Source organism: Rhinoraja longicauda, chromosome 3 (assembly GCF_053455715.1).
Source record: "Rhinoraja longicauda isolate Sanriku21f chromosome 3, sRhiLon1.1, whole genome shotgun sequence".
NCBI classification, from domain to species: domain Eukaryota; kingdom Metazoa; phylum Chordata; class Chondrichthyes; order Rajiformes; family Arhynchobatidae; genus Rhinoraja; species Rhinoraja longicauda.
This window is the reverse complement of record NC_135955.1, coordinates 40,452,985-40,479,468: the sequence shown is the minus strand read 5'-3', so window position 1 is coordinate 40,479,468 and position 26,484 is coordinate 40,452,985. Positions and strand designations below refer to the sequence as shown.

Below are 26,484 nucleotides of genomic sequence, written 5' to 3'. Positions count from 1 at the left end.
GGGAGAGTGACTTGGAAATTTCTGCCTTCACGTTAGGCCCAGGCAAGTAGAGAGGACTGATGGAGTCAAACAAAGGCTTCCTAAGCAACCACTCTCTCCCTCCATTTTAAATGGGAAGGAATTATAAATTGTGCAATATAAATAAAAGCAACAAGTCATTGGTTTCAACAAACAACCTGATGGAGGAACTCAGTGGATCGAGCAGCATGTGGGGGTGGAAAGGAATGCACCAAATGAACAAGTCCTTTTTTTTAACATTAGGCTATTTCATTATGTTTTGTAGAAAAATTTAGCTTTTTTTTTAACCATGTTTATTATGTGGATCCTTGACTGCCGGCACCATAAAATCAGGAAAGCACTAGACTGAGTCTGCCTTGCTGGAGTACAGTGGATTATTGGGGATGAATTTCAAGACTGAAATTTTGTCTTGAAAGTGTAGCATTTCCATTTTTTAATTTGATATACTTTCAGAACTTCTCAACCAGATGCTTGATAGTGAGAGAGACAGATAGTGAGACAGTACGAGAGTGAGAGAGCATGATGGGGAGAGATGGAGAGAGACAGAGAGGAGAGAGAAGGAGAGAGAATGAGAGAGAATGAGAATGAGAGAGAATGAGAATGAGAGAGGAGAGAGGAGAGAGGAAAGAGGAAAGAGGAAAGAGGAGAGAGGAGAGGAGAGGAGAGAGGAGGAGAGAGAAGGATAGAGAAGGGTAGAGAAGGATAGAGAAGGAGAGAGAAGGAGAGAGAAGGAGAGAGAAGGAGAGAGAAGGAGAGAGGAATGAAAAATATAAAGGGGGAGGAAGGTGTACAGAAGCAAGGAGAACATGCAGAACAAGATACAGAGAATTGTAAGGAAAAAAAATCATACAGAAAAAGGAAATGGAAAGTCGGGAATAGTTAAGGAGGAACAAGGAGGAATCTGGTGGACTATATTTCTAAAGCTACAAGTGTATATATAGCAATTAAAATCCTGTGAATCTGATTAAATGTAATAATTATAATAAGGACGGCTCATGTTCCATTAATGTAATGAATCTGGTTACCTACCGAGTTCAACCATTTGTCTCCCACGTAAGACACTGCACAACTTTCCCTGCTGGAAAAATGCTGCATGTCTGAGCCATGAAGCCTGTGCCCATAAGCAGACACAGATGATTTAAACAATGCAGCAACCTTTAGTTGTGGATTAAATTTGTGATTTGAGGAAGAAAATAATACAAAATATATGCTAGCCACTCTTTGATTATTATTTTTTTTAGTTGTAAACCACTATTGTCAGTTTATCAAACATTGAACATTGAATTTAAAACTTGACATTTGATGTGTTTTCTGATTTGCATCAGCTATGAATAGAGTTGCTAAGAAACTAGAATGAATCTAAAGATGTGCCTTTCCCTTGCACAGAAGAAACGGATTCAATTTTAGGAAGGGCACGACTGAACAAAAACTGCAGGATTGAGTTCTTTTAAAAAATTGCATCAGATAGTGCACTAAAATATGGCAACAATGCATTAGAATTTCTATATGGGTGTCTTACCAAATAAAATTTGACTCTGAACCAGGTAAGGAGATATTAAAAATAAAATGCACACTATCATTAAAAGAATATATTGATCATCTTAAAGGACAGCTGAGCTTCTATGTCCTGAATGAGCCGATGTATAACTATTTGGTCAAAGAGTTCGATTTTAGGGAGCGAATTAGAATAAAAATGGTTAATAGCAAAGCAGAGTGTCTGAGAGGGCTCTAAATTCCACAGCTTTGAATCTTGGAAACTCAGAGCATTCACCATTGTTGGAACAATTCTTTAAGAGGCCTGTGGATATTTTAGAGGGTGTAATGGTTGGAAGAAATTGCAGAGGTAGAAATCGGCAAGCCTACGAAGAAATTTGAATCAGATGACTATAATAAATTGAGACTTAGTGTAACTGGAAGACAATATAGGTCAGAAGGGGCAGGGGTGATAGGAGAATGAGACCAGGATAAAGTTTAGCTTGCTTGAAATTTGCAGAGGATAATAGCAGGGTCACCAGTCAGGGGTGTGTTGAAATAAGTCTAATCTGGAGCAACAAAGGGCTGGTTGAGGAGACAAAAGCAGAAGTGGAATCAGGCAATATCACTGTCACAAATATGTGGTCTTAGTGATTGTACAGTTCAGTATTAAGACTGGAAAATGAAAGGAAAAAGGGGAGTGCAGCCCACCATGGAAAGGGAATGGAAGAAAATTGTGTGGTTGCAAAGGCAATATTTAGCTTGTTATTGTTCATGTAACTCTGAGTCGCATCATTATAAATAATGCTGAAAACTAATTTGTTAAGGGTCATTTAAAAATAAAATGCATGTTTTCATTAAAAACAAATTACCGGTCCTCTTAAAGGACAGCTGGGCTTCTGAGTCCTGTTTAATGACTAGATTTTCTACCTATATCACCATCCTGAACACCAAAGCCTTTTCTGTCGCAGTATGTTGAACGTCCCAGGAGATTAGTACTTCTGACAGTTAAGTGAAGGAAGAAATATTAGAGATGTATCTACGTGTTTTATCCCTGTGGAGAAGTGTCTAACTGTAGAGAGGTTAATGAGACCAGCGTCTTAGCTCCTTCTCACGGTGCTTTTTTCAGCCAGTGACTGCAACAGAGATCTTTGTCTCCTGTGAAATATGCAGAACCCGAAACAGTTCAGAGAGTTCCCTCTAATGCCAACATCCAGCATCAAACACTGGTTCTTGCACTCACCAGGCACCATTCCTGTCAGTGTTGGCGGTGGATAACTGCCCTGTGCAGCAGGAGGCACATGTGGAGGGTAGCCAGGAAGGGTCGTGCTGACCAAGTCTCGACCTGGAAAACAAAGCAAAATGTAAGAGACCATGTCAAGGCCTTAAACATGTAGCTGACATAAAAGCCCATTGCTTCGCCCGTAATCAGGATGCGTCCACTGTAGAGGTTGCATATAATGACCACCCCTGGGACTGTCATCAGGTGCTCTCTCCAGCCAGGTGATCCCTTAATGCGCATTCATCCATGATTCATTGCCTGTTCATTGAAGCTGACATTGGATACCTGCTACAGGCGAGCTCTGTTCAAGGTATTGCCAAAACGAGGCAAGTATAGTAAGACTCCAGACTGAACAGATACTGAGAGACAGAGGAGACCGAGTCCATCAAATCAGTCGACACCATGATACAAACATCAGAGGTAACATTTCTAGAAAATACATGAAAAGGATACTGTGGGATCTGGGATAGATGAATTATAATCAGACAAGCCAAAGCTGTACCCACCTGAGCCACCTACTGTTACGAAAGGTACACACGAGATATCTGAAGTATTGCTGGGGTACATATTTGTCATGTCTGTTCTGGTGAAGGAATCCACACCCCAGACATCTGCTGCTTTCAGGGTACATACACCTAGAACATCTGTTTACAAGGGGAACATACGAAAGACGCCTGTTGGTATCAAGGAGTATACGCTCAAAATACACGTTTAATGAAGGGTGTGCACACAAGCTTTGTGTTGTTAATGGCGCAAGTCTAATTGAGGTGCCTTTTATTAGAATGTGAAACTTACTCAAGATGACTATTGGTGCAAAAATGTACAAAAAACATTTTCACATATGTTGTTTTAAAAAAATATCCAGCTGAACAGCTTCCATTAAGAAATGGTACACTTTCAAGATGTCGGTAGCAATGAAATGGTGTGCACCCCAAAGATGACTGTTACTATGAGGAAAGGAAACATGGAAGATGCCTGTTCTCAAGAAGAGATACTGCTGAGGATGTCACATCATTTTCCAATGTTGAATATTTGTTTATTATATTTTATCTATGTTGTTAACCTGGAAAGGGTGCAGAGAAGCTTTATGAGGATGTTGCCAGGACTCAAGGCCCTGAGATATAGGGAGACATTGAGCAGGCTAGGACTTTATTCCTTGGAGAGCAGGAGGATCAGGGACGTTCTTATAGAGGTGTATAAGATCATGAGAGGAATAGATAGGGTAAATGCACCTAGACTTTTACCCAGAGTGGGGAGTATCCATGCTGCAACATGGTGGCGCAGCGGGAGAGTTGTTGCCTTACAGCGTCAGAGACCTGGGTTTGATCCTGACTACGGGTGCTGTCCATACGGAGTTTGTATGTTCCCCCCCTGACCGCGTGGGTTTACACCCACATTCTAAAGGTTTGTAGGTTAATTGGCTTCGGTAAAAATTGTAAATTGTCCCTAGTGTTTCGGATAGTGCGAGTGTACGGGGATCGCTGGCCAGACCGGACTAGGTAGGCCAAAGGGCCAGTTTCCGAGCTGTATCTCTAAACTAAACTAAATTAAACTAAACCGGAGTTGCATATGGGGCAACTTTTTTTTTACACAAAGGGTGGTGGGTGCATGGAATGAGCTACCAGAGGAGGTAGTTGATGCAGGTACTATCATAACATTTAAAAAGCATTCAGACAGGTACAAGGATAGGATAGGTTTAGAAGGATATGGGCCAAATGCAGGCAGGTGGGACTAGTGTGAATGTGGCATGTTGATCGGCACGGGCAAGTTAGGCCAAAGGGCCTGTAACCACACTGTATGACTCTATGGTACACTCTTTAAGGCAGAGATAAATAGATTCTTGATTAGTACAGGCGTCAGAGGTTATGCAGAGAAGGCAGGAGAATGGGGTTAGGAGGGAGAGATAGATCAGCCATGATTGAATGGTGGAGTAGACTTGATGGGCTGAATAGCCTAATTCTATTCCTATCACATGATCTTAATGATCTATGTGTATTGTAGTTACAGAGTTGTAATGCTGCTGCAAGTAAGAATTTTATTGTTCTGTTGTCAACTTATATGGCAATGTAATGCTCTTGACTCTTGTCTCAGTTGCAGACTTAAGGGCCTGTCCCACTTCAGGCGATTTTAAGGCGACTGCCAGCGACTGTCAAAATCGTAGCAGATCGCCAAAATTTTCTTTTACCCGACGACAATGACTACGACAATGCTGAGTCAGGTCGAGATTACAGCGTCTTCGGAAACATCGCAAAATTGCCACGCTGTCAATGCTTCTCCGGCGTCCTAATTTTCGCTGAAATCACTGACAAGTCGGCAAGTACTTAAGAGTTTTGAACTATAACATCTTGTATGGGTTACTTAAAAACCAAGCATCACTGTAACAGGGCATAAACTGGATTTACTTCCAGTTTACTAATAGCTTTATTTAAAAAAATAATTTAAAAAGTGGTTAAGTGGATTTTTATGAAAAGTGTGTGGGCATTCTTTGAAAATGTACAGGAGATGCATATCTGGTTTCTGGGTTGCATATCTGGGGTGGGAGCCCACTTTAAATGTAATGGCTGATGGCCATAAACATCGTGAAATTCCCACGCTTACCTGACCGTCAAACTGTCGCCTCCAATCTACCTGTCAAATGTCCTGACGGTAAATAAATTGGTTAAACACAAGCATTTTATGTTATTTTGAAATGAATTTACTTATTTTAATATAATGTGCTTCTAAATGTATCTAAGAGAACCTAGCAAACCTGGGGACAGCAGGCGACAGCGACCGCAATAAGCAACGATACCTGGCGACAAGCCAGCTGTCGCCGAGAAATTTCACTCCGGATGATTTCTCAGCGACCTGCTAAGATCCACTATGATTTTTGGAAGACTCCTCATGATCACGCCCGCGACACCCGGCGAACTGTCGGCGACAGCCTAGTCGCCGGCAGTCGCCTTAAAATCACCTAAAGTGGGACAGGCCCTTTAGTTTCTTTCACAAAAACCTGAAGTAGACCGAGGGCCCTGAGCACAATAAAGGAGCTGAATCAGGCTTTTCCTGAGGAGAGTTTCTGGCAGTCCTGCGTTAGCCCGTGCTGGCATCTCATTGTTGTACTTGGCATTGACTTGTCCAATTGACACTATTTTATACAAGCATTATCTGCAGGACACAGTACAATGAACAATCTACTTAACAAGTTAATAAGATGGCAAGTGAAGCAATTACTAATGTGCTGAGTGGTAATGATTGCCTGGGTTGCTAGAAGCTTTGCCATGGTTTATTGATGATGTGCTAACTGGGGCAATATCAGCTAATCACTGGATTGTTAATGTAGCTTTGGAATATTTCTCCACTCAGTCCTTAGCATGGCCATGACAAGGATCCAAACTCTCAATTCCTGCACGATTTACAATTACTTATAGATAGTGGGTTCAATTAACAAATGTTTTTGATAATAAATTCTTTAGATTAAACTTGTTTCTGGTGCTGGAACCGAAGTGGTCTTTTAATCTCATTATTTAAATAATTCACATTACTGGCAAAAGAAATACTAGTGACAAGAGCCCCATTATTTCATTTCCAGTCAAAACCTTGAACCAATTTATGTTTAAAAAAAAAGATTTCTCTGCAATAATACCATAATTTCCCTTAAATAGGCATCACTTAACAAGATTAAACCTTTCAGAAGTAACTGAGTGCAACAAAAACAGATTCTGTTCAGATACTCAATTAGCATCAATTGGAGTCTGATCACTATTTGCCTCTTGTCATATTATGAAAGGAGGACAGAAAATTTGCCCTGCACTGACTTTGAAGAAAGCTTAAAGCACTGATTCTTATGACCCTAGAATTCAATTGTGCCCTCTTTTGGCAGCTTAATCGAGGATTCTCTGTAAAGCCCTCTGAGGGTTTAACATAGCAGAAATTCACAGGAGACAGCTTAGGAGTGGCACAGACAAATTGGAACAGACACTGACAATCGACACAAGGAAATATGCTTCTCCAGACTTAAATTTCAAAAATCATTTACTGATTCCGCCCGATTAACTCATTGAGTTAAAAGCAAGCAAAGGAACACCTGGGGAAAGCATTGATCTACAGTATCTCACAGATAGTTCTTCAACACAGCCTTACAGGTCAAAGGCAGTGGTATGTAACAACACACACACGCACAGTCTTATATTTAGCAATACTCAAATAATCATTCAAACAAATAACAACATTTTAAATCATGGTAATATTTAAAGGCTCACAGAAGAAAATGAAACAACCAAATACCAGGCAGTGCAATATTGATGATAAATGCCCCCTTCGGGTACATTCATATTGTGACTACAGCACAGACAGTCAATGTATTGTTGCCTCTTTCATGTAGGCTGTAACTGCATCTGCCGAATCTGCTGTTCCAAACTGAACACCATGCTAACCTCACATGGCTCAATGACAAATGTATCATGTGCAGTGATACCTTGCCACATGAATCACAGCACCTGTTGATGGTCTCTGCACATTAACAATGGGATCTTCACAAACTGAATGAGGAGCAGACCTCAGACACAATGCATCCTGCAGAATCGCCAGCACCACATCATGGCATTCATCAGAGTACACGAGAGAAATTTCTTCTGGCAAGAAGTTGTGTAACCAGAGAGCACATTAAAAAGTGGCAAGAAGATGAATAAATGCATTTTTAAACAGCAATGTGGGGCAACCTGGACTACGCTTCCTGAAATGTAAATAAAGCTTGACACTTGAAAGACTGTCAACAATGAGGAGAATGCTGAGGGGGGAACTAATTAGATGGGCACAGCAAAAAGCTGGCATGGGCACAAGGGACTGGCTGGCCTCATTCTTTGTAGTGCATCATTCAATAAATTCCTGCTTTGTTTAGAGATACAGCATGGAAACATGCCCTTCAGCCCATCGAGTTTGCACTGACCATCACTAGTTCTTTCCTACATGATAGGGACAATTTACAGAAGCCAATTAACCTACAAGCCTGCATGTCTTTGAAATGTGGGAGGAAACTGGAGCACCCAGAGAAAACCCATGCTGTCCCAGGGAGAACATACAAACTCCGTACAGACAGCACCCGAGGTCAGGATCGAATCTGGGTTTCTGGCACTATAAGACAGTAGCTCTATGACAAATCTTTATTAACTCCTTCAGACTAAAGATGGGTCCAATTTGAAATGTCGCCTGTCCATCCCCTCTATCGATACTGCCTGACCTGCTGAGTTCCTCAAGCATGTTGTGTTTTGCTCAGGATGTCAGCATCTCTAGTTCCTTGCGTCTTCAATTATAGCAGGATGACCAAAACTGAATACAATTGTTTCGTTTATTTTTAGTTTAGAGATACAGCATGGAAACAGATCCTTCGGCGCACAGAGTCCATGCCGACCAGCGATCCTCGCACACTAACACTTTCCTACACACACTAGGGACAATTTACAATTTTACCAAGCCTATTAGCCTACAAACCTGTACATCTTTGGATTGTGGGAGGAAACTGGAGCTCCCAGAGAAAACCCACGCAGGTCACATGGAGAACGTACAAAACTCCATATATAAGAAGAAGGGTCTCGACCCGAAACGTCACCCATTCCTTCTCTCCTGAGATGCTGCCTGATCTGCTGAGTTACTCCAGCATTTTGTGAATAAATACCTTCGATTTGTACCAGCATCTGCAGTTATTTTCTTACACTACATCTTAAACTCCATACATACATCATCCGTAGTCAGGATCAAACCGGGTCTCTGGCACTAAGGCAGCAACTCTATCGCAGTGATGCCCAATACTACAAATAAAAGCCAGGTCCCTGGGGCTATGATCAGACAACTGGCCTGTCCATGGAAAAAAAGGGTTTTTATTAAAGATACAACCCAGAGCACAGACTGGCTGGAAGAATCTGTACACATTGTATGTGTGTGGGCAAAGAGAGCAGCAAGGAAAAATATAGTTAGAGCGGAGAGTGCTCCCATGAAGACTTCAGCAGAACTCTGCATTAGTGTGGAGAAGCTCAGGCATTCAGCGGCTCTGCTGCTGCTTCTATGCTTTCAGTGTTCATGTTGAGTTCCTTTACACATTATCTCATTAGTGTTGGAAAGAAGAACATTAACATACATTCAATTGGACTGCTTTCGATGACTAGATTACTCTTTCTGACAAGAGGTCTGCACATTATCTGCACAAGATGGCACTACAGATTCTAAATGAAATCAGTACTGCGAACGGGGCTGACCCAAGGACTAAGAGGGCAAACCTAATAACTCTCTGCATTAAATGTTGATAGGGTAGGCACAATTATTGATTATGTAACTGGTCGCCTGGAATTACCTGCTGAAGATGAGGGAAGTTAACATTAACTAGGAACTTTACAGTTGACATTATGACCCAGACAGGAGGTGAATAATAATGAGTACAGTATTACAGCAGACTACTGTCATCGCATAGAAATAATATGACAAGTGAAAGGAAAGTATTTCGTATTAATCAATCATATTTAGTGCAGTGAACAAGCACCAGAAAAGTTTCCTTAAGGCAATAATGTTGAAGAGCTAATAATAAATATAATGGCGAGGATATGTGGCAAATTGCAATGATAAATAAGCCTAATCTGTTTAATCACCTGCATTCCACCCACTCCCACTGACACATTGGTCTGTGGCCTACTACACTGTTACAAAGAGGCCGAATGCAAGCTTGAGGAATAGCACCTCATTTTCTATTAAAGAAAAGCAAGGAAATGCAGATGCTGGTTTACAAAAAAAGATACAAAGTGCTGGAGTAACTCGGCGGGTTAGGCGGCATCTATGGAGAACATGGTTAGGTGATGTTTGAGACCCTTCTTTATCTTCCTTCCGGCACGTTACAACCTTCTGGATTCGACATTGATTCCCACAACATCAGGTAACTTGATTTTGTCTGTATCAGTTATCAATCTGTGATATGGGCTATTTGTTTATTTTCTTCCCCCTCTGGACATACCCAGCATTAATCTGTTGGCACGTCTTCCTACTCTTTGTTTCAAAAAACCTACTCTCTTTTATCTATATTCTTTTGTCTACATTCTTACTTTCCAACTGATCCCATTTACTCATTGACCAGATTACCTTGTTTACAGTTTATCGTCTATGGTTCCTCCAGCTCACTCTCTCAGAATTATCTTCCTCCCCATCCTCCTTGGAACTTCACAAACTTCTCCTTAACCAAACACACCTTAACCAACCTACACCTCCAGGTTCAGGGACAGTTTCTTCCCGGCAGTTATCAGGCAACTCAACCATCCTATCCAACTAGAGAGTGGTCCTGGCCTCCTCCCATCTACCTCATTGGAGACCCTCGCAGAGTCTTTTATTGGACTTATACAAATACACTGAAAGCTCTGTGGGAGAGGACCACTGTTTAGGGTCCTTCTGCTGCTGGTCATTGAGCCCAGTGGGGACACCCCTCAAGCAAAGGGAAGTTTAGTTTTGTTTAGTTTATTGTCACGTGTACCGAGGTATGGTGAAAACCTTTTTGTTGTAAGTTGCAAGGGGGTTTTGTGTAAAAACAGGTGCTAACACTACCGAGCATGACACTATTGAGTCTATTGAATATACTAAAAATGTTTGAAGTGTTTTTGTATGGGTTTTATTTGGTGTATATGTTTTGTTTTATATATGTTTTTAAAATTCTGAATAAAGTTTATTTTTTAAATTAGAAAAGAGACAATGATCGGCAACCTAACACATACTGTTGCTGCACCAATGTTTCAATTTCAACAAGGATCAATCTTGCTCCAGGCCAGTGGAAACCTCTTTGTGGTGAGAAGAGAAGATGTACTTGGACTAGGAGTAGATACAGGAGTCAGACTAAGAGGCAGTAGACTGCAAGGAGTACAAGTCATCGCTTGGGTTAGGGGCACAAATGTGGAGGATTGGCTTGCTCATCACTGGCAACTGGGGAGAAAGTAAGATCATTTTGAGAACTTGAGTAAAACAGTCATCAATGTCAAATTGCTTGGCATGCCTGTTGTCTACTTTATGTTTAAGAAGGCTAGTGAAGCTAAATGGAGTATGTGTTACTGATCACAGGGAATACCTTGTATGATCACATCATGTGAAGAAAGCAGCATGCTATCTCATATAGACAATAGACGATAGACAATAGGTGCAGAAGTAGGCCATTCGGCCCTTCGAGCCAGCACCGCCATTCAATGTGATCATGGCTGATCATTCTCAATCAGTACCCCGTTCCTGCCTTCTCCCCATACCCCCCGACTCCGCTATCCTTAACAGCTCTATCTAGCTCTCTCTTGAAAGCATTCAGAGAATTGGCCTCCACTGCCTTCTGAGGCAGAGAATTCCATAGATTTACAACTCTCTGACTGAAAAAGATTTTCCTCATCTCCGTTCTAAATGGCCTACCCCTTATTCTTAAACTGTGGCCCCTGGTTCTGGACTCCCCCAACATTGGGAACATGTTTCCTGCCTCTAACATGTCCAACCCCTTAATAATCTTATATGTTTCAATAAGATCCCCTCTCATCCGTCTAAATTCCAGTGTATACAAGCCCAGTCGCTCCAGTCTTTCAACATATGACAGTCCCGCCATTCCGGGAATTAACCTAGTAAACCTACGTTGCACGCCCTCAATAGCAAGAATATCCTTCCTCAAATTTGGAGAAATAGCTGCGGTCCCAGCACCGAGCCTTGCGGTACCCCACTAGTCACTGCCTGCCATTCTGAAAGGGACCCATTTATCCCCACTCTTTGCTTTCTGTATGCCAACCAATTTCCGATCCATGTCAGTACCCTACCCCCAATACCATAATTTTGCCCACTAATCTCCTATGTGGGACCTTGTCGAAGGCTTTCTGAAAGTCGAGGTACACCACATCCACCAGCTCGCCCCTGTCAATTTTCCTAGTTACATCCTCAAAAAATTCCAGAGGATTAGTCAAGCATGATTTCCCCTTCTTAAATCCATGCTGACTCTGAACGATCTTGTTACTGCTATCCAAATGCTCTGCAATTTCGTCTTTTATAAGTGACTCCAGCTTCTACCCCACCACTGATGTCAGATTAACTGGTCTATAATTTCCCGTTTTCTCTCTCCCTCCTTTCTTAAAAAGTGGGATAACATTAGCTACCCTCCAATCCATAGGAACTGACCCTGAATCTATAGAACATTGGAAAATGATCACCAATGCGTCCATGATTTCTAGAGCCACCTCCTTTAAGTACCCTGGGATGCAGACCAACTGGCCCTGGGGATTTATCAGCCTTCAGTCCCATCAGTCTACCCAACACCATTTCCTGCCTAATGTGAACTTCCTTCAGTTCCTCCGTCACCCTAGGATCTCTGGCCACTAGAACATCTGGGAGATTGTTTGTATCTTCCTTAATGAAGACAGATCCAAAGTACTGGTTCAACTCGTCTGCCATTTCCTTGTTTCCCATAATAAATTCCCCTGCTTCTGTCTTCAAGGGACCCACATTTGCCTTGACTATTTTTTTCCTCTTCACATACCTAAAAAAGCTTTTGCTATCCTCCTTTATATTATTGGCTAGCTTACCCTCGTACCTCATCTTTACACCCCGTATTGCCTTTTTAGTTATCTTCTGTTGCTCTTTAAAAGAGTCCCAATCCTCTGGCTTCCCACTCTTCTTTGCTATGTTATACTTCTCTTTTATTTTTATGCTGTCCTTGACTTCCCTTGTCAGCCACGGGTGCCTCTTACTCCCCTTAGAATCTTTCCTCATCTTTAGGATAAATTGATCCTGCAACTTCTGCATTATTCCCAGGAATACCTGCCATTGCTGTTCCACCGTCTTCCCTGCTAAGGCCTCCTTCCAGTCAAATCTGGCCAGCTCCTGCCTCATGCCTCTGTAATCCCCTTTGCTATACTGTAATACTGACACTTCCGATTTTCCCTTCTCCCTCTCAATTTGTAGAGTAAAACTTATCATATTGTGATCACTGCCTCCTAATGGCTCTTTTACCTTGATCAAAGATCAGCTTAACTAGAATTCACTAATGCATCTTAATAAACTCGTGGAAATGCACACTTGAAAGACATGGATTTCTGCCTCAGGCAATCGTTTCAATATCTCCCATATTCCATCCCACCCACTGGCTTTTGGAATTAATATTGAGCGACATTCTACTTTGTACAATTACCAGTAAAGCATCTTTGTTATCTATCAGAACATGTGAACAAACGTTAGCTCAACAATTTTTCTTTAAAAAAGGTGCGAACTTCACCCTGTGCTAATACTCAAGATATTGTCAAAGGTTTGGGCTGAACCACTACTTCACTGTTACAAAATACCTGAATTAAACTCCAAAGCAGTGCACAGAGAGGACTTCATTGTTGCATGTGCTGTCTTTTAGATGAAACGGTAAATCTACTGTACTTCAATGCTTATTAAAGGTCCAATGGGAGTAATTGATGGAGAGTAGGGAGCTCTCCTGGAGACAACTATTACCACCATAAACCAACTTAATGATAATTCTTTTACTTGCTGTTTGTGGGACCTTCTTATATCTAAACTGTAGCACGTACAAATTCTGCAGCAGATTTTACATATAAATGTAAATTTTACATATAAATGATTGTCTGTGCAGTGTTTTAGAATACTCTGAGATACTACTTATAAGTTTCCATTAAAATAAACCTATACTTCTGCACAAAAATTCTGTCAATTTTACCTTGAACTAATTCTCAATTTAAAATAACTTAAAAAAAATTTGGGTCTATGTCATACAAGAGTAAAGCTAAGGATATTACAATTAACTTTACTGTTTTCTACTCTCTATTTTATTTGTTGGTGATTTGAATTGTTCATGATGGCAATTCTGAAGCCGAGTCCCGTATACTGGGAGAGGAAAATATGTAATGGTTTAAAAAAAGTCATGAATTGTTTTCATATTCGAGAGGAGGGGGGGTGGGGAGTGACTACTTCTGTCTCTGCTTGATAAATGACCTTATTTACAAAAGACATCAGTCATACAGGCACACACACACACAGGCAGGCTATGGTCATTAATTCCACTCAAAACTATAATTAAATACATATCACAAGTCTTCCCACTTGTTAGGCGGAATTAAATTTACTAAGCGCATTTGCCAAACACAAGTACTGTGCTGAGGTTCTCAGATGGAGTGGTGCATTCAACAAGCTGGGAGCCAGAGCTGAACATCATCTTCAACAACCAGGTGAACCTAAATTTCCTTGGGGCTTGGGACCTCATTTACATCAGTTGGCCCTACAAACTGCAAATGTACTAAATCCATTAATAATGAAACATGAAGCTCTTATTAAACATGGCGGAATAATCCACAGAAAAAGGCTATTGAAAAAGGGTTCTAAATAGCAGGGCGGAAAATTACACGTTTTCTGATTTTGTCCTCAAATGATCCTGAGATAAGAGTTTGGGGATGATCCATTTGGTCTTGCGGGTACCTTGTGCTGGGAATGTTTAATAGTATAAAATATATTATTTGAGGTTTTATCACATTCTCCCTCATTAAACTTCCCCCCCCCCCCCCCCACAATATCTACATTCTCAAATATATCATTTGAGGTTTTATCACATTCTCCCTCATTAAACTCCCCCCCCCTCCACACACACACACATACCATATGCTTAAATAGCCTTTACCAATAGTGTTAGTACTGACTGAAACTCTATAAGGAAAATAACAATCTATTTAGCATTTTCCCCCAGAGCTGTTCAATTATTCCTGGATAATCTTGGGCAATTGGCACCCCTAACAAAGAGAGATAAGTCGCTTTCGTCCTGGCATATTAAGGCAGCCGTAGGGGGGGGCAGCACAGTGACACAGTGCTGCTGCTTTACAGTGCCAGAGACTCAGCTTTGATCCTGACTACGGGTGCTTATCGTAAGAAGTTTGTACGTTCTCCCCGTGACCTGCGTAGGTTTTCTCTGAGATCTTCGATAACCTCCCACACTTCAAAGACGTACAGGTTTGTAGGTTAATTGGCTTGGTATGAATGTAAATTGTCCCTAGTGTGTGTAGGATAATGTTAATGTGTGGGGATCGCTTGTTGGTGCGGACTCGTTGGGCAGAAGGGCCTGTTTCTGTGCTGTAATCCCTAAACTAAACTAAACACTGGGCACGTCCCTCTTTAGCTAGTGGACATGTTTGGCCAAGAGAACAATACCGAGGAAATCTGGTTTAAGTTGTACCAACTTTTTGTTCTCACCCAGCAAACATCTAACAATGGCCTAGATAGACACAAAAAAAGCTGGACTGACTCAGCGGGACAGGCAGCATCTCTGGAAAGAAGGAACGGGTGACGTTTCGGATCAAGACCATTCTTCAGTGTTCTTCTAACAATGGTTTTTTAAATATAGATGAAAATCACGCCCCAATTTTGATCAGGCCTCAAGCTGTTATCTCCAGTAATGTGGTCCCTTTGCACAACTAAAGGAGAATTTTGTAGAGGTAAAGAGAAATCAATAAGCCCCAGAGAACTTGTAGAGGAGATCAATAAGCCCCAGAGAACTGGTTTCTCAAATATTCTGTTTCTTTTCAAAATAAGGCCTCCTTTCAATGTTTCTATTTGTATGGTTCCCACCTAAAGGCAATCTGATTGATGTACTTAAAGCAGTCTATGAAAAAAAGTAGGTTTAGCAGCAGAGATTGAGAGGGAGCAGCCAAGTTGAAGGAGGAGGAAGAGTGGTGTCCTGGCAGTGGGCTGGTATAACTAATACAATCTTGCGGAGGGGAACCCAGTGGCATCCGTATGGGACCAGGAGTGATTTTAGCAGTTGGAAGTGGCTAGCAGATTAAAGACATTTAGGGCGACACAGTGGAGCAGTGGTAGAGTTGCTGCCTTACAGCGCTTGCAGCGCCAGAGACCTGGGTTCGATCTCGACTACGGGTGCTGTCTGTACGTAGTTTGTACGTTCTCATCATGACCACATTTGTTTTCCCCGAGATCTTCAGTTTCCTCCCACACTCCAAAGACGTACAGGTTTGTAGCTTAATTGTCTTGGTATAAGTGTAAATTGTCACTAGTGTGTGTAATATAGTGTTAATGTGCGGGGATTGCTGGTCGGCACGGACTCAGTGGGCCGAAGGGCCTGTTTCCATGCTGTATCTCTAAACTAAACCAGTGTACATGTTACTGTGAGTTCCTCACCTCGACTGGAATAATGTTCAGATTGTACAGAGAAATATGATCGCGGCCTCTTAAGCATGTGATTGTTTTAGTCATGCTTCTCCTCAGACTGCACACAATCTACACATACGATCAGCTATGTCATGCAATGTTGTCACCCTTACATGGGCGTACTACAGAAACAGTGCAGGGGGAAACACGGAGCCCATTCCCCATGGACCCCGTCACTGCAATTGCATAGAACAAATACATTCATCTTTTCTCATCTGCTTTCAGCTGCTCCTTTTTCGAATGCCTGGAAAACCCAAACACGCATTGTTCAAAGTAGAATCTGGACAGACTGTCTCATTACAATATTTAAATGGCAATCTGCCTTCCCTAAGCAGGTAGCCCATATGCCGTTGGACTAGCGCCATTAGAGCAGAGAAGTTCCAGGTGTGTTCATTTCCTGTTCCAGATTTTGCTTTAACATTTTAACCTTTGACATGACCCCAAGGCAGCTGTTTTTCAGAGTTAGGACTCAGGTCACAGAAAGATACAAATAACTCCATTGTATCTGTGTCATCTCTCCCAAAGAGGTTTTTTTTTCCAATTCTCCCATTCTCTTGCTATTTCCTAACTGCAGTGTGATTTACTTTTAAACTGTTTATATTTATTTCTAGCTGTTACTTCCAATTCCGTTTTGAAAATTACTTTTAAAATGTGCTTCCAAAACATCTCCAGGCAATGTATTCAAGTTCATAACAATCTGCTGCACCAGAAATCCACATCATCTTCTCTTGGGATTTTATGCCAATAATCTTAATAGATACATGCTTTTGGTTACCAATCCTTCCATCTCTTTTAGGCCAGTTGAATGAATTCCTCTGCTGTGGATCTTGTGCAGGCAGAGCCTTTTGGAAGGCACGGAATCCACTTTAGATCATGTATTGTCACCTTTTCAATGCATCCTAACTCCTCGCCATTAGAACTGATATTTACAGTGCCATCAAATATAATGAAAGCATAACATTCAATAAGTACACAATCCAGTTTCAACCTGTTTAATAATAGGTATTTCAACAATTTCAACATGCCTTTTCTTAAAGATTACCATGGACATTAATTCCTTTCTTCCAAACAATTTTTCCTATCCAGTTTTCTATCACTGACTGTCATGTTGAAGAGGCTTTAAGTATTTGACTCAATTCTTTAATTGGGAGACATTCCGTTCTGTAACCAGCAATGTGGATAATTTAAGCATCACTGGTGTTAATACGTGACAATATCTACATTCTGAGAACCGCCAACATCTAATCATACCCTGTCAGCATCAGACGTACAATGCATAGAAACATTTTGAACCTGCTCAGTAATTTACTAATTAGATCATGTCCAGGGGACTGGCTGAAATGCATTACTTTTCATCTGCTACCATAGTCACCATCCTTGCCCATGTTTTGTGCAGTCAGTAGATGAAACTAATATGATTAGGAGCCTGCTCTCATAATTGATGGGGAATTTGGGCAAAATCATCTTTTCACTGCAAACATTTGAAAATTCACCTCCCTTAACTTCCATGCTCAAAACGTTGGATTATCCAAATACTGCAATTTTACTGCTGAAATTGCCCTGTTTAAATACTTTTTCTTACCCCTCCCTGCATCGGCTATCCTGTCCTAAGGGGAGGCACATTGGCGTGGTTGGTAGAGCCACCATCACACAGCTCTAAAGGCTGGATTGCGATCCTGATCTCCGGCACAGTCTGTAAGCAGTTTGCACATTCTCCCTGTGGCTTTCTTCTGGGTTCTCGGGTTTCCTCCCACACTACAAGAATATGTGCAGGTTGAATGGTTAGTTGGCTGCTGTAGATTGCCCATAGAATGTGGGGGGGGGTTGATGGGAATTTGGGGAGAATAAAATGGGATTAGTGTGAGATTGATTGACAGTATGAACACGATGGGCTGAAAGTCCTGTTTCCACACTGCAGGTCTCTTTGACTCCATGACTAGCCCAGAACCCTTTTATTCTTCTGACTGACTTTTTAAAAACCCAATACTTCTTGAGATGTGATCCCCAAATTGGTAGTTTAAACCACAATTTCTCAATAGTCATTCATGAATCCTAATGAATAGATGAAGGCATTGCAGCCATAGATAGCTGGCCACACATCCATGTTCTGGAATTCTCTCCCTCAGCCTCTTCCATGTCTTCATTACTCTCTCAACTTCCTCTGCCTTTGGTCAAACATCTTGCCATCCATCATATTTATATTATAGGCTCAGCATATAATTTTAATTATGTTTTTGTTACGATTGGAGTGCAGCACAGTGGCACAGCAGTAGCGCTGCTACCTTACAGCGCCAGGGATCCGGGTTTGATCCCGACTACGGGTGCTGTCTAAATGGAGTTTGTACGTTCTCCCTGTGGCCAAGTGGGTACTCCAGTTTCCTCCCACACTCCAAAGATGTACAGGTTTGTAGGTTAATTGGCTTCTGTAAATTGTCCTTAGTTTGTACGATAGAACTAGTGTACGGGATGATCGTTGGTCAGCGCGGACTCGGCGGTCCGAAGGGCCTGTTTCCACATAGTATGTCTAAAGTCTAATAACTAACTTCCCAGTAGGATTTTTTTCAAAAATTACTTTGTTCATAAAAAGCATATAAATGTTGTCAGGACTGGAGGGTTGAGATTTAATGAGCGACAGGATAGGCTGGGAATGATTTTCCTGGAATGAAGGGTTATGGGACGTGACCTTTTAGAACTTTATAAAGTCATGAGGGGCAGTGAAAGAGTAAATATTCTTTTCCTTAGTGTTTGTGGGGCTGTGACACAAAGCCCAGTCCCTCAGTGTCCAGTGATAGCAGGATCTTGGAATGCAGTCCTTCCCCACAAAGCCTTTGGATTGCCTGCACTAAGCTTTAATGCATGCCTCGCACGTATTTCTGCAGCCGGGAATGTTAGAGTCGGTAGCATTCCCTGATGGACATCTTGCTATGTTGCAAGAGCAACAAATTTTGGGAAGACAAAAATGTGTTGATGTTTGTCTCAGTATGTGTCCCTGGGAACACCCCATTCATCACAAATTATAGAATTTGCAGTTATACTCCGTTTGTGATCAACTCTGGTATAACATTGGGAGGAATTGTGTACCCTATTAAGTTAGAGTCCCTACCTTTCAATGGGCTAATAAAGGGAGTCACTAAAGAACAAAGGCATTGATTTTATTTATCATTATTCTACAATGAACCAACCCTTCTTTTAAACCTTACGACACGGATGATGTGATAAAGCCACTATTTGGCCCATCCACGACCATTCTGAGCAGCTCCTTCTTAAATGATTGAGGTAATTGCCATTGAGCCAAGCTTCAAATGGTGTTTAGAGTCGGCGACACAGTAAGGCCGGATGTTGTCAAGAGTCGAGCATGAGAGATGGAATCATGGCCATTCTCTGAGTAGTAGTAGAGAACTTGCTGTGCTTTTCACCAACAAGCATATAACTTCCACAAGTACAAATAAACAAATAACTCGTTTTCTATGATTCAGGTTCAATGCTTGCCTTGGGAGGATTTAGCATCCTGATCTCTGACTTTCTGGTCCAGCTTCAGAACTCTGAGTTACTGCACCTGACCTGAGAATTTTTTTCACACAAAGGATGGTGGATGTATGAAACAAGCTGCCAGAGGAGATAGTTGAGGCAGGGACTATCCCAACATTTAAGAAGGAGTTACACAGTTACATGAATAGAATAGGTTTGGAGGGATATGGACCAAATGTTGGCAGGTGGGACATGTTGGCCGGTGTGGGCAAATTGGGCCGAAGGGCCTGTTTTCACATTATATCACTCTATGACTCTAATATGCACCAGGCTGTGACTCATCAGTTCTCCTCTGGACCCTGCACTGTTTATGCAGCTCTCCTTTAAAGCTCACCCTCCGCTAAAGATCCTTATCTCACATGCTCCCCATATGACAACATCCAACACAGGATCTGGTCCCCATAAAGCTTTACTGACACAAAACATTCATTCTCACCATCACCGGCACATAATACTGCAGTGTATATTCGACACAATAAACACTGCAGTTATTCAGCAAAACTATTCTGAACGATTCACCCAAACCTACAACCTTTGCCACCAAAGAAGACAGAGGTGTAGGAATGAACTGCAAATGCTGTTTTACACCAAAAATAGACACAAAATGCTGGAATAACTCAGCAGGACAGGCAGCCTCTCTGGAGAGGAATGGGTGACGTTTCGGGTCGGATCTGAAGAAGCGTCTCGACCTGAAACATCACCCATTCCTTCTCTCCAGAGTTGCTGTCTGTCCCATTGAATTACTCAAGGAAGACAGGGTTACAGGTGCATGGAAACATTGTCACAAAGTGTCTTCTCTTAGTCACGTACCGATATGGAAACATGTTGCCGTTCCTATATCACCTTTGTGGCTGTATTCTACAATTCCCTACCCAGAGGAATGATAAGTGTCCCTAAACTAGAAACACTGCAGCGTTTCAAGGCGGCAGTTCATTCCATTATTCAAGGACAATTGAGGCTGGGCAATTAACATTTCCTCCCAACAATGCCCAGACTAGGCAAACGAACAAATAAATAAATGAACAGATAAATAAATAGAGGGATTACCTTGGTGTAGCCTTCTGGTAGTTTATGTTTGTTTATGTGTGAACCAGTTCAATGGAAATTTCAGTAATGTGCTTTAACTCCAAGCCCTCCTCTTTATATTCACTGAAAAACTACTGTTCCCACTGCGTAGCTGGGAGATGATTTATTATTGAGACAGTTTAATGATGTTCTCTAATTCATTCATTTTCTTAGAAACTAGTGTAAAAAATCAACTATAAAGAGTTAGCTCTTTCCCTAAATCTTTTATGACAGAAATCACATTTAAAATACCTTTGGTATCCAGCTCCCTGCGCCTTATTGCAGAGACACCAATGAAAATAAAAGGGAAACTGAACCACTGCCCACTAAATCCTGTTTCATTTCCTTTTATAATGGCAAATAATGTCCTCTAATCCATTTTGAAAAGAGCTTCTGACATTTTACTGAGAAAGAATTGTATGAATTGTCAAATTAATATAATCTAAAAATCATGCATAAGTTTTTAAACAGATCTGTGCAGAATATAAAATTAAAAAAGAGATACAATAAAATAAAAACCTCTTGGTGGAGAGAGAGTTAGAGAGAAGGAAAGAGAAACAGAGGGATGAGCATGTGATGTATGTGAGAGAGAGTGAAAGAGAGAGAGAAAGAAAAAGAGGGAGAGAAGGAAAAGAGAGAGCACCAAAGAGACGTGAGCAGGGAGAATTAAACAAACCCGAGACACATACATAAAGTGAAGATAAAGAGAGAGAACACGGCAGAGAGAGGGGTTAGATGGAACACATGCAGAGAATGACAGTAGAAAGAAGAGTCTGAAAACGATAAGATGACTTTCATTATCCTTTTGATGGTATTTCTGTAACTTACAGATGTCTAAGACCTGCCTCCTCTATACCACAGATTACTGAGGTTGCTTCATCCAATATCCGCAGTAAATCCAATAAAATGTTATTGACAGGAGCTTACATGCTGATCATTATACATCTGGATGAATTAAATTGTTAAAATATCTTCAAGCTACTTGAGAAGCCCATGTTAACATTAACATTTGTGTCCTTTCACTATGAAAATCATGAGATGTAGTGTTGGATCTTAAAGGACAATCCCCATGTCTGGGGAGGGAGATGAGAAGTTATCACACAAGGGTCATGTTTCTCTGTTCCAAGTTGATCTATCTTAATCTATAATTTGATTGTAATAAATAAATGTTTACCAGACGTCCCTTACTGACCTTGGCTATGTAAGGCATAACCAGTGCAATGAAGCCAATCAGATCAGAAGGTCCCAGTTTTGCAGAATGGGAGGCAGTGACCAGTGGGGTACCGCAAGGTTCGGTGCTGGGACCCCAGCTATTTACGATATACATTAATGACTTAGACGAAGGGATTAAAAGTACCATTAGCAAATTTGCAGATGATACTAAGCTGGGGGGTAGTGTGAATTGTGAGGAAGATGCAATAAGGCTGCAGGGTGACTTGGACAGGTTGTGTGAGTGGGCGGATACATGGCAGATGCAGTTTAATGTAGATAAGTGTGAGGTTATTCACTTTGGAAGTAAGAATAGAAAGGCAGATTATTATCTGAATGGTGTCAAGTTAGGAGGAGGGGGAGTTCAACGAGATCTGGGTGTCCTAGTGCATCAGTCAATGAAAGGAAGCATGCAGGTACAGCAGGCAGTGAAGAAAGCCAATGGAATGTTGGCCTTCGTAACAAGAGGAGTTGAGTATAGGAGCAAAGAGGTCCTTCTACAGTTGTACCGGGCCCTGGTGAGACCGCACCTGGAGTACTGTGTGCAGTTTTGGTCTCCAAATTTGAGGAAGGATATTCTTGCTATGGAGGGCGTGCAGCGTAGGTTCACTAGGTTAATTCCCGGAATGGTGGGACTGTCGTATGTTGAAAGGCTGGAGCGATTGGGCTTGTATACACTGGAATTTAGAAGGATGAGGGGGGATCTTATTGAAACATATAAGATAATTAGGGGATTGGACACATTAGAGGCAGGAAACATGTTCCCAATGTTGGGGGAGTCCAGAACAAGGGGCCACAGTTTAAGAATAAGGGGTAGGCCATTTAGAACGGAGATGAGGAAGAACTTTTTCAGTCAGAGAGTGGTGAAGGTGTGGAATTCTCTGCCTCAGAAGGCAGTGGAGGCCAGTTTGTTGAATGCTTTCAAGAGAGAGCTGGATAGAGCTCTTAAGGATAGCGGAGTGAGGGGGTATGGGGAGAAGGCAGGAACGGGGTACTGATTGAGAGTGATCAGCCATGATCGCATTGAATGGCGGTGCTGGCTCGAAGGGCTGAATGGCCTACTCCTGCACCTATTGTCTATTGTCTATTGCACCCCATTTGGGCTGAACTCGCTGTAGCCAAAGATTAATTTTTGTGCTCATGAATTAAGTAATGAAGAATTGGCCATAGTTCCAGCTAACAGTATAATGTGGGGAAATGCCATAGTGAGAAAATGAGGTGTAAAAGGACTGGACAAATAAGTGAGTTCCTCCATGGATAAACAAGACTTTGTAAGATTGGACGTAGAACCTTAAATCACTGATGTGAACCAACACGACAAAAACAAATTATCTGATTATTATCACCTTGTACTTGTGTAAGACATTGCCATGTGAAAATTGGCTGTTATATACTCTACTTAAAGAGAATTCTTTTAAAAAAGTATTTCATGGCACTTTGGGAAACCTTGAGATAAGTAAAGGCACGATAAATAAATGACACGTTGTTTCATGAGTCTTCTCAATTGATTTTGCTCGACATTTGCAGACGTTAGAGTCGTAAAGTCACACAGCACTGAAACAGTCCCGTTGGCTCAACTTGTTCATGCTGACCAAGATGTCCCATCTAAGCTAGTCCCATTTGTCAGCATTTGACCTATATCCCTCTAAACATATCCTATCCAAGTACTTGCACATATCTTTTAAATGCTGTTGTAGTACCTGCCTCAACTACCTCCATATAACCATGAAAAAGTTGCCCCTGATGTTCCTATTAAATCTTGCCCCTCTCACTTTAAACTTATGTCCTCTGGCTCTTGATTCCCCCACCCTGGGTAAACATTTCTGTCCATTCACGCTGTCCATGTTCTTATGACTGCAACTATACTTTCAAAAAAAGATGGAAACAATTAATCTCTCCTTAAACCTGTTGGTGTGGTTTTGTACTTTGATCTTGTTTATTTGCTTTAACTTTAATTATAACTTTCTGAATTACAATAAAATAATTAAAATGATGTTCTTGCCATGTGATTCTGCTCCTGCACTGCCCGCTGGTTGCAAAAAGATTTGGGAAGGTTGGAAGACACAAAATGCTCCAATTCTGCAGCATAAAAATGACCACAGAAAGGGAGCAGGCATTGGGTCAGACTGACCCAGCATGTTGCCTGGACCTATGAATGACACCTTGGCCAGGAGCAATCAATCAAGGACATCACCCCAGTGGTATGAACATTGACTTCTCTAACTTCAAGTAACCCTTGCTTTCCCTCTCTCTTCATCTCCTCCCCCTTCCCAGTTCTCCGACCAGTCTTACTGTCTCCGACTACATTTTATCTCTGTTTGCGTTGTTGTTACCTTCCTTTAACTAACAATAATCTATTCTACATTTTCCTTGATCTGCATTCCCTTTGCCCTGTTTTCACACCTTTAACTTCCTTATCAACACACTTCCTCATCTATGTTCTGCCCACTCCCCTGACATCAGCTGAAGAAGGGTCTCGACCCGAAATGTCACCCATTCCTTCTCTCCAGAGATGCTGCCTGTCCCGCTGAGTTACTCCAACCTTTTGTGTCTATTCCAGATCATCCCAATCCCTTCTGTATTAAGTGACCTAAAATAAGAGGCAGCAGACAGTTTCTTGATTCTTTCAAGCAACTTAGTGGCAACACAGGTGGATTAAGTGACAACTAAGGCATATGATGTGCTTCCCTTGATAGGTCAGGGCAGAAAATACAAGACTTGAGGCATTACGTTGCAGCTTATTAAACACCGGTTAGGCAACACTTGTATTGCAGAAACAAAGAACCGCAGATGCTAGTTAAGTACAAAACGACACAAAGTCCTGGAGTAACTCAGCAGGTCAGGCAGCATCACTGGGGAACATGGATAGGTGACCTTTCGGTTCAAGACCCTTCTTCAAGAATTATGAATTATGTTCAGTTCTGGTCTCCTCACTCTAGAATGGATGTGATTGCCCTGGAGAGAATGCAAAGGAAACTCACCAGGATGTAGCCTGGATTGGAGGACTTTAGTTATGGGGAGAGTTATGATAGGCTGTGCTTGTTGTCCCTGCAGTGGAGGAGACTGAGGAGTGACCTGCCAGAAGTATATAAGATTATGGGAGACACCAATTGGAGAGATAGACAAAATCCTTTTCCTACGGTAGGGGGATCAAAAACAAGAGGGCATAACGCTAGCGTTAGAGGAACCAGTTTTAAATTAGACAAGGGGAAAGGTATTTTAGCACAGTGAATGGTTGATATCTGGAACATGCTGTGAGAAGGTGTAATCAGATGCAATTATTAATTTTATGAGACTTTTTGACAGCCACTAAAATTGGCAAGACGTAGAAGGATGCAATCCTATTGCAGGCAAGTAGAACTAGTGCTCATAGCCAAATGTTTGGCATGAACATGATGGGCTGAAGGGCCCTTTACTGTGCTGTATATCTCTGACTCTAAAATGTTTTCTTTGCTTCCACTTTCTCTCTCTCTTAAAAAAATGAAATACATTCTGTATCTTTACAGATCTGTTTTGCATTGTAAAGCAATCTACAGCATTGGATTCTACACTGCCCCGATTAGATTTCTAGATATGGCTATTTTGCCCACTCCACTTAAGTGGGACAGTGAAGAGAATGCATGTATCCGAATGATTGCCATTTGAAACAATTAAAAGCATAATGAATTAACACAATTACATAATAGGAGATCTGGAAGGCATTTTTTTTTAAAATCTCCCCAACACATAACATTTCCTTTAATGAAAATATTTCATTTTCATAGTCCAGTTTCATTTATTACCGTCTTTTTTTATAAAAAGAAGAAAAACAGTTAGAAGAGCAAAACTTTCAAATGAAGCTGGAAAGGATGATGAAGGAAGGTCCAATGGGAATAGCAGACGGTGTTCAATGGATGAATTATGTTGAAGGAGAAATGGGTCAAAAGGTAAGTCATTGGAGGAGTTACTGCTCTGAGATAAATGGTCTCATTGCAACCACGCTGGCAGGGATCCCAGATGGAAAACCAATGATAAGCACAGTAACTTTCTGAATATAATTATATTTTTATCTGGCGTTAACTTTTTATACGTTAGTAAATCCGACTTTTGTTTTTTTTTAAATAGAGAAGAGTGTGACATTTTGTAGAAGGTGACTTTCAATCCAGGAGTGATTAGAGAAAATATTCAAAGTGACGGGCTGTTTGAGAAAATATCTCATTCTGTTTTGTTAATTAAATTTTGAAGGTCAAGCCTTTAATCAAAGTGCAATAGAGGTTATTGCTGAAAGCATGTTAGACAATTGGAATTTATTGCTGTTGCATTAAGAAACAACTAACCATGAAGACAATTCAAAACTTTGTCTGCTTTGCCATTTTTGTTACTGAGTCATGATGATCCACAATACACTTTTAAAAGAGCCCATTTAATACAAAGATTACAGGTTAAATTAAATTGCTTCTGATGTTGGCCATGATCTTGTTTTTATATTCAAGGCACTGGCACTTGGGAAGAGAGATTTCTGAAACCTGCTCCATGGAGCCATTTTGTGGTTGATGCCTGCAACTACAATGTGATGCGACTGACAGACCGAACTGAAGTGGAACCTTGTCACAAATACTGTGCTAAAAATCGTGATCGCAAAAACTTGGGGTGCTCGCAAGGCTTTTAATATTTACAGACTTAAGCCGGCACAGTGGCGCAGCAGTAGAGCCTTACAGCACCAGAGACCCAGGCTTGATCCTGACTATGGGTGC

The 26,484-nt window shown here is 41.4% G+C and overlaps 1 protein-coding gene across 1 annotated transcript in view; it reads right to left on the bottom strand.

Moving 5' to 3' along the window:
• The window catches only part of LOC144592373 (paired box protein Pax-5-like), a 193,540-nt gene that overhangs the window by 38,380 nt on the left and 128,676 nt on the right, over positions 1–26,484 (bottom strand). Inside the window, exons 8-9 of the mRNA XM_078396932.1 lie at positions 3,280–3,417; positions 2,735–2,836 (exon numbers count right to left, since the gene is read on the bottom strand). Of these exons, the coding sequence (XP_078253058.1) occupies positions 2,735–2,836; positions 3,280–3,417 (240 nt within the window). The remainder of the gene's footprint in view (positions 1–2,734; positions 2,837–3,279; positions 3,418–26,484) is intronic.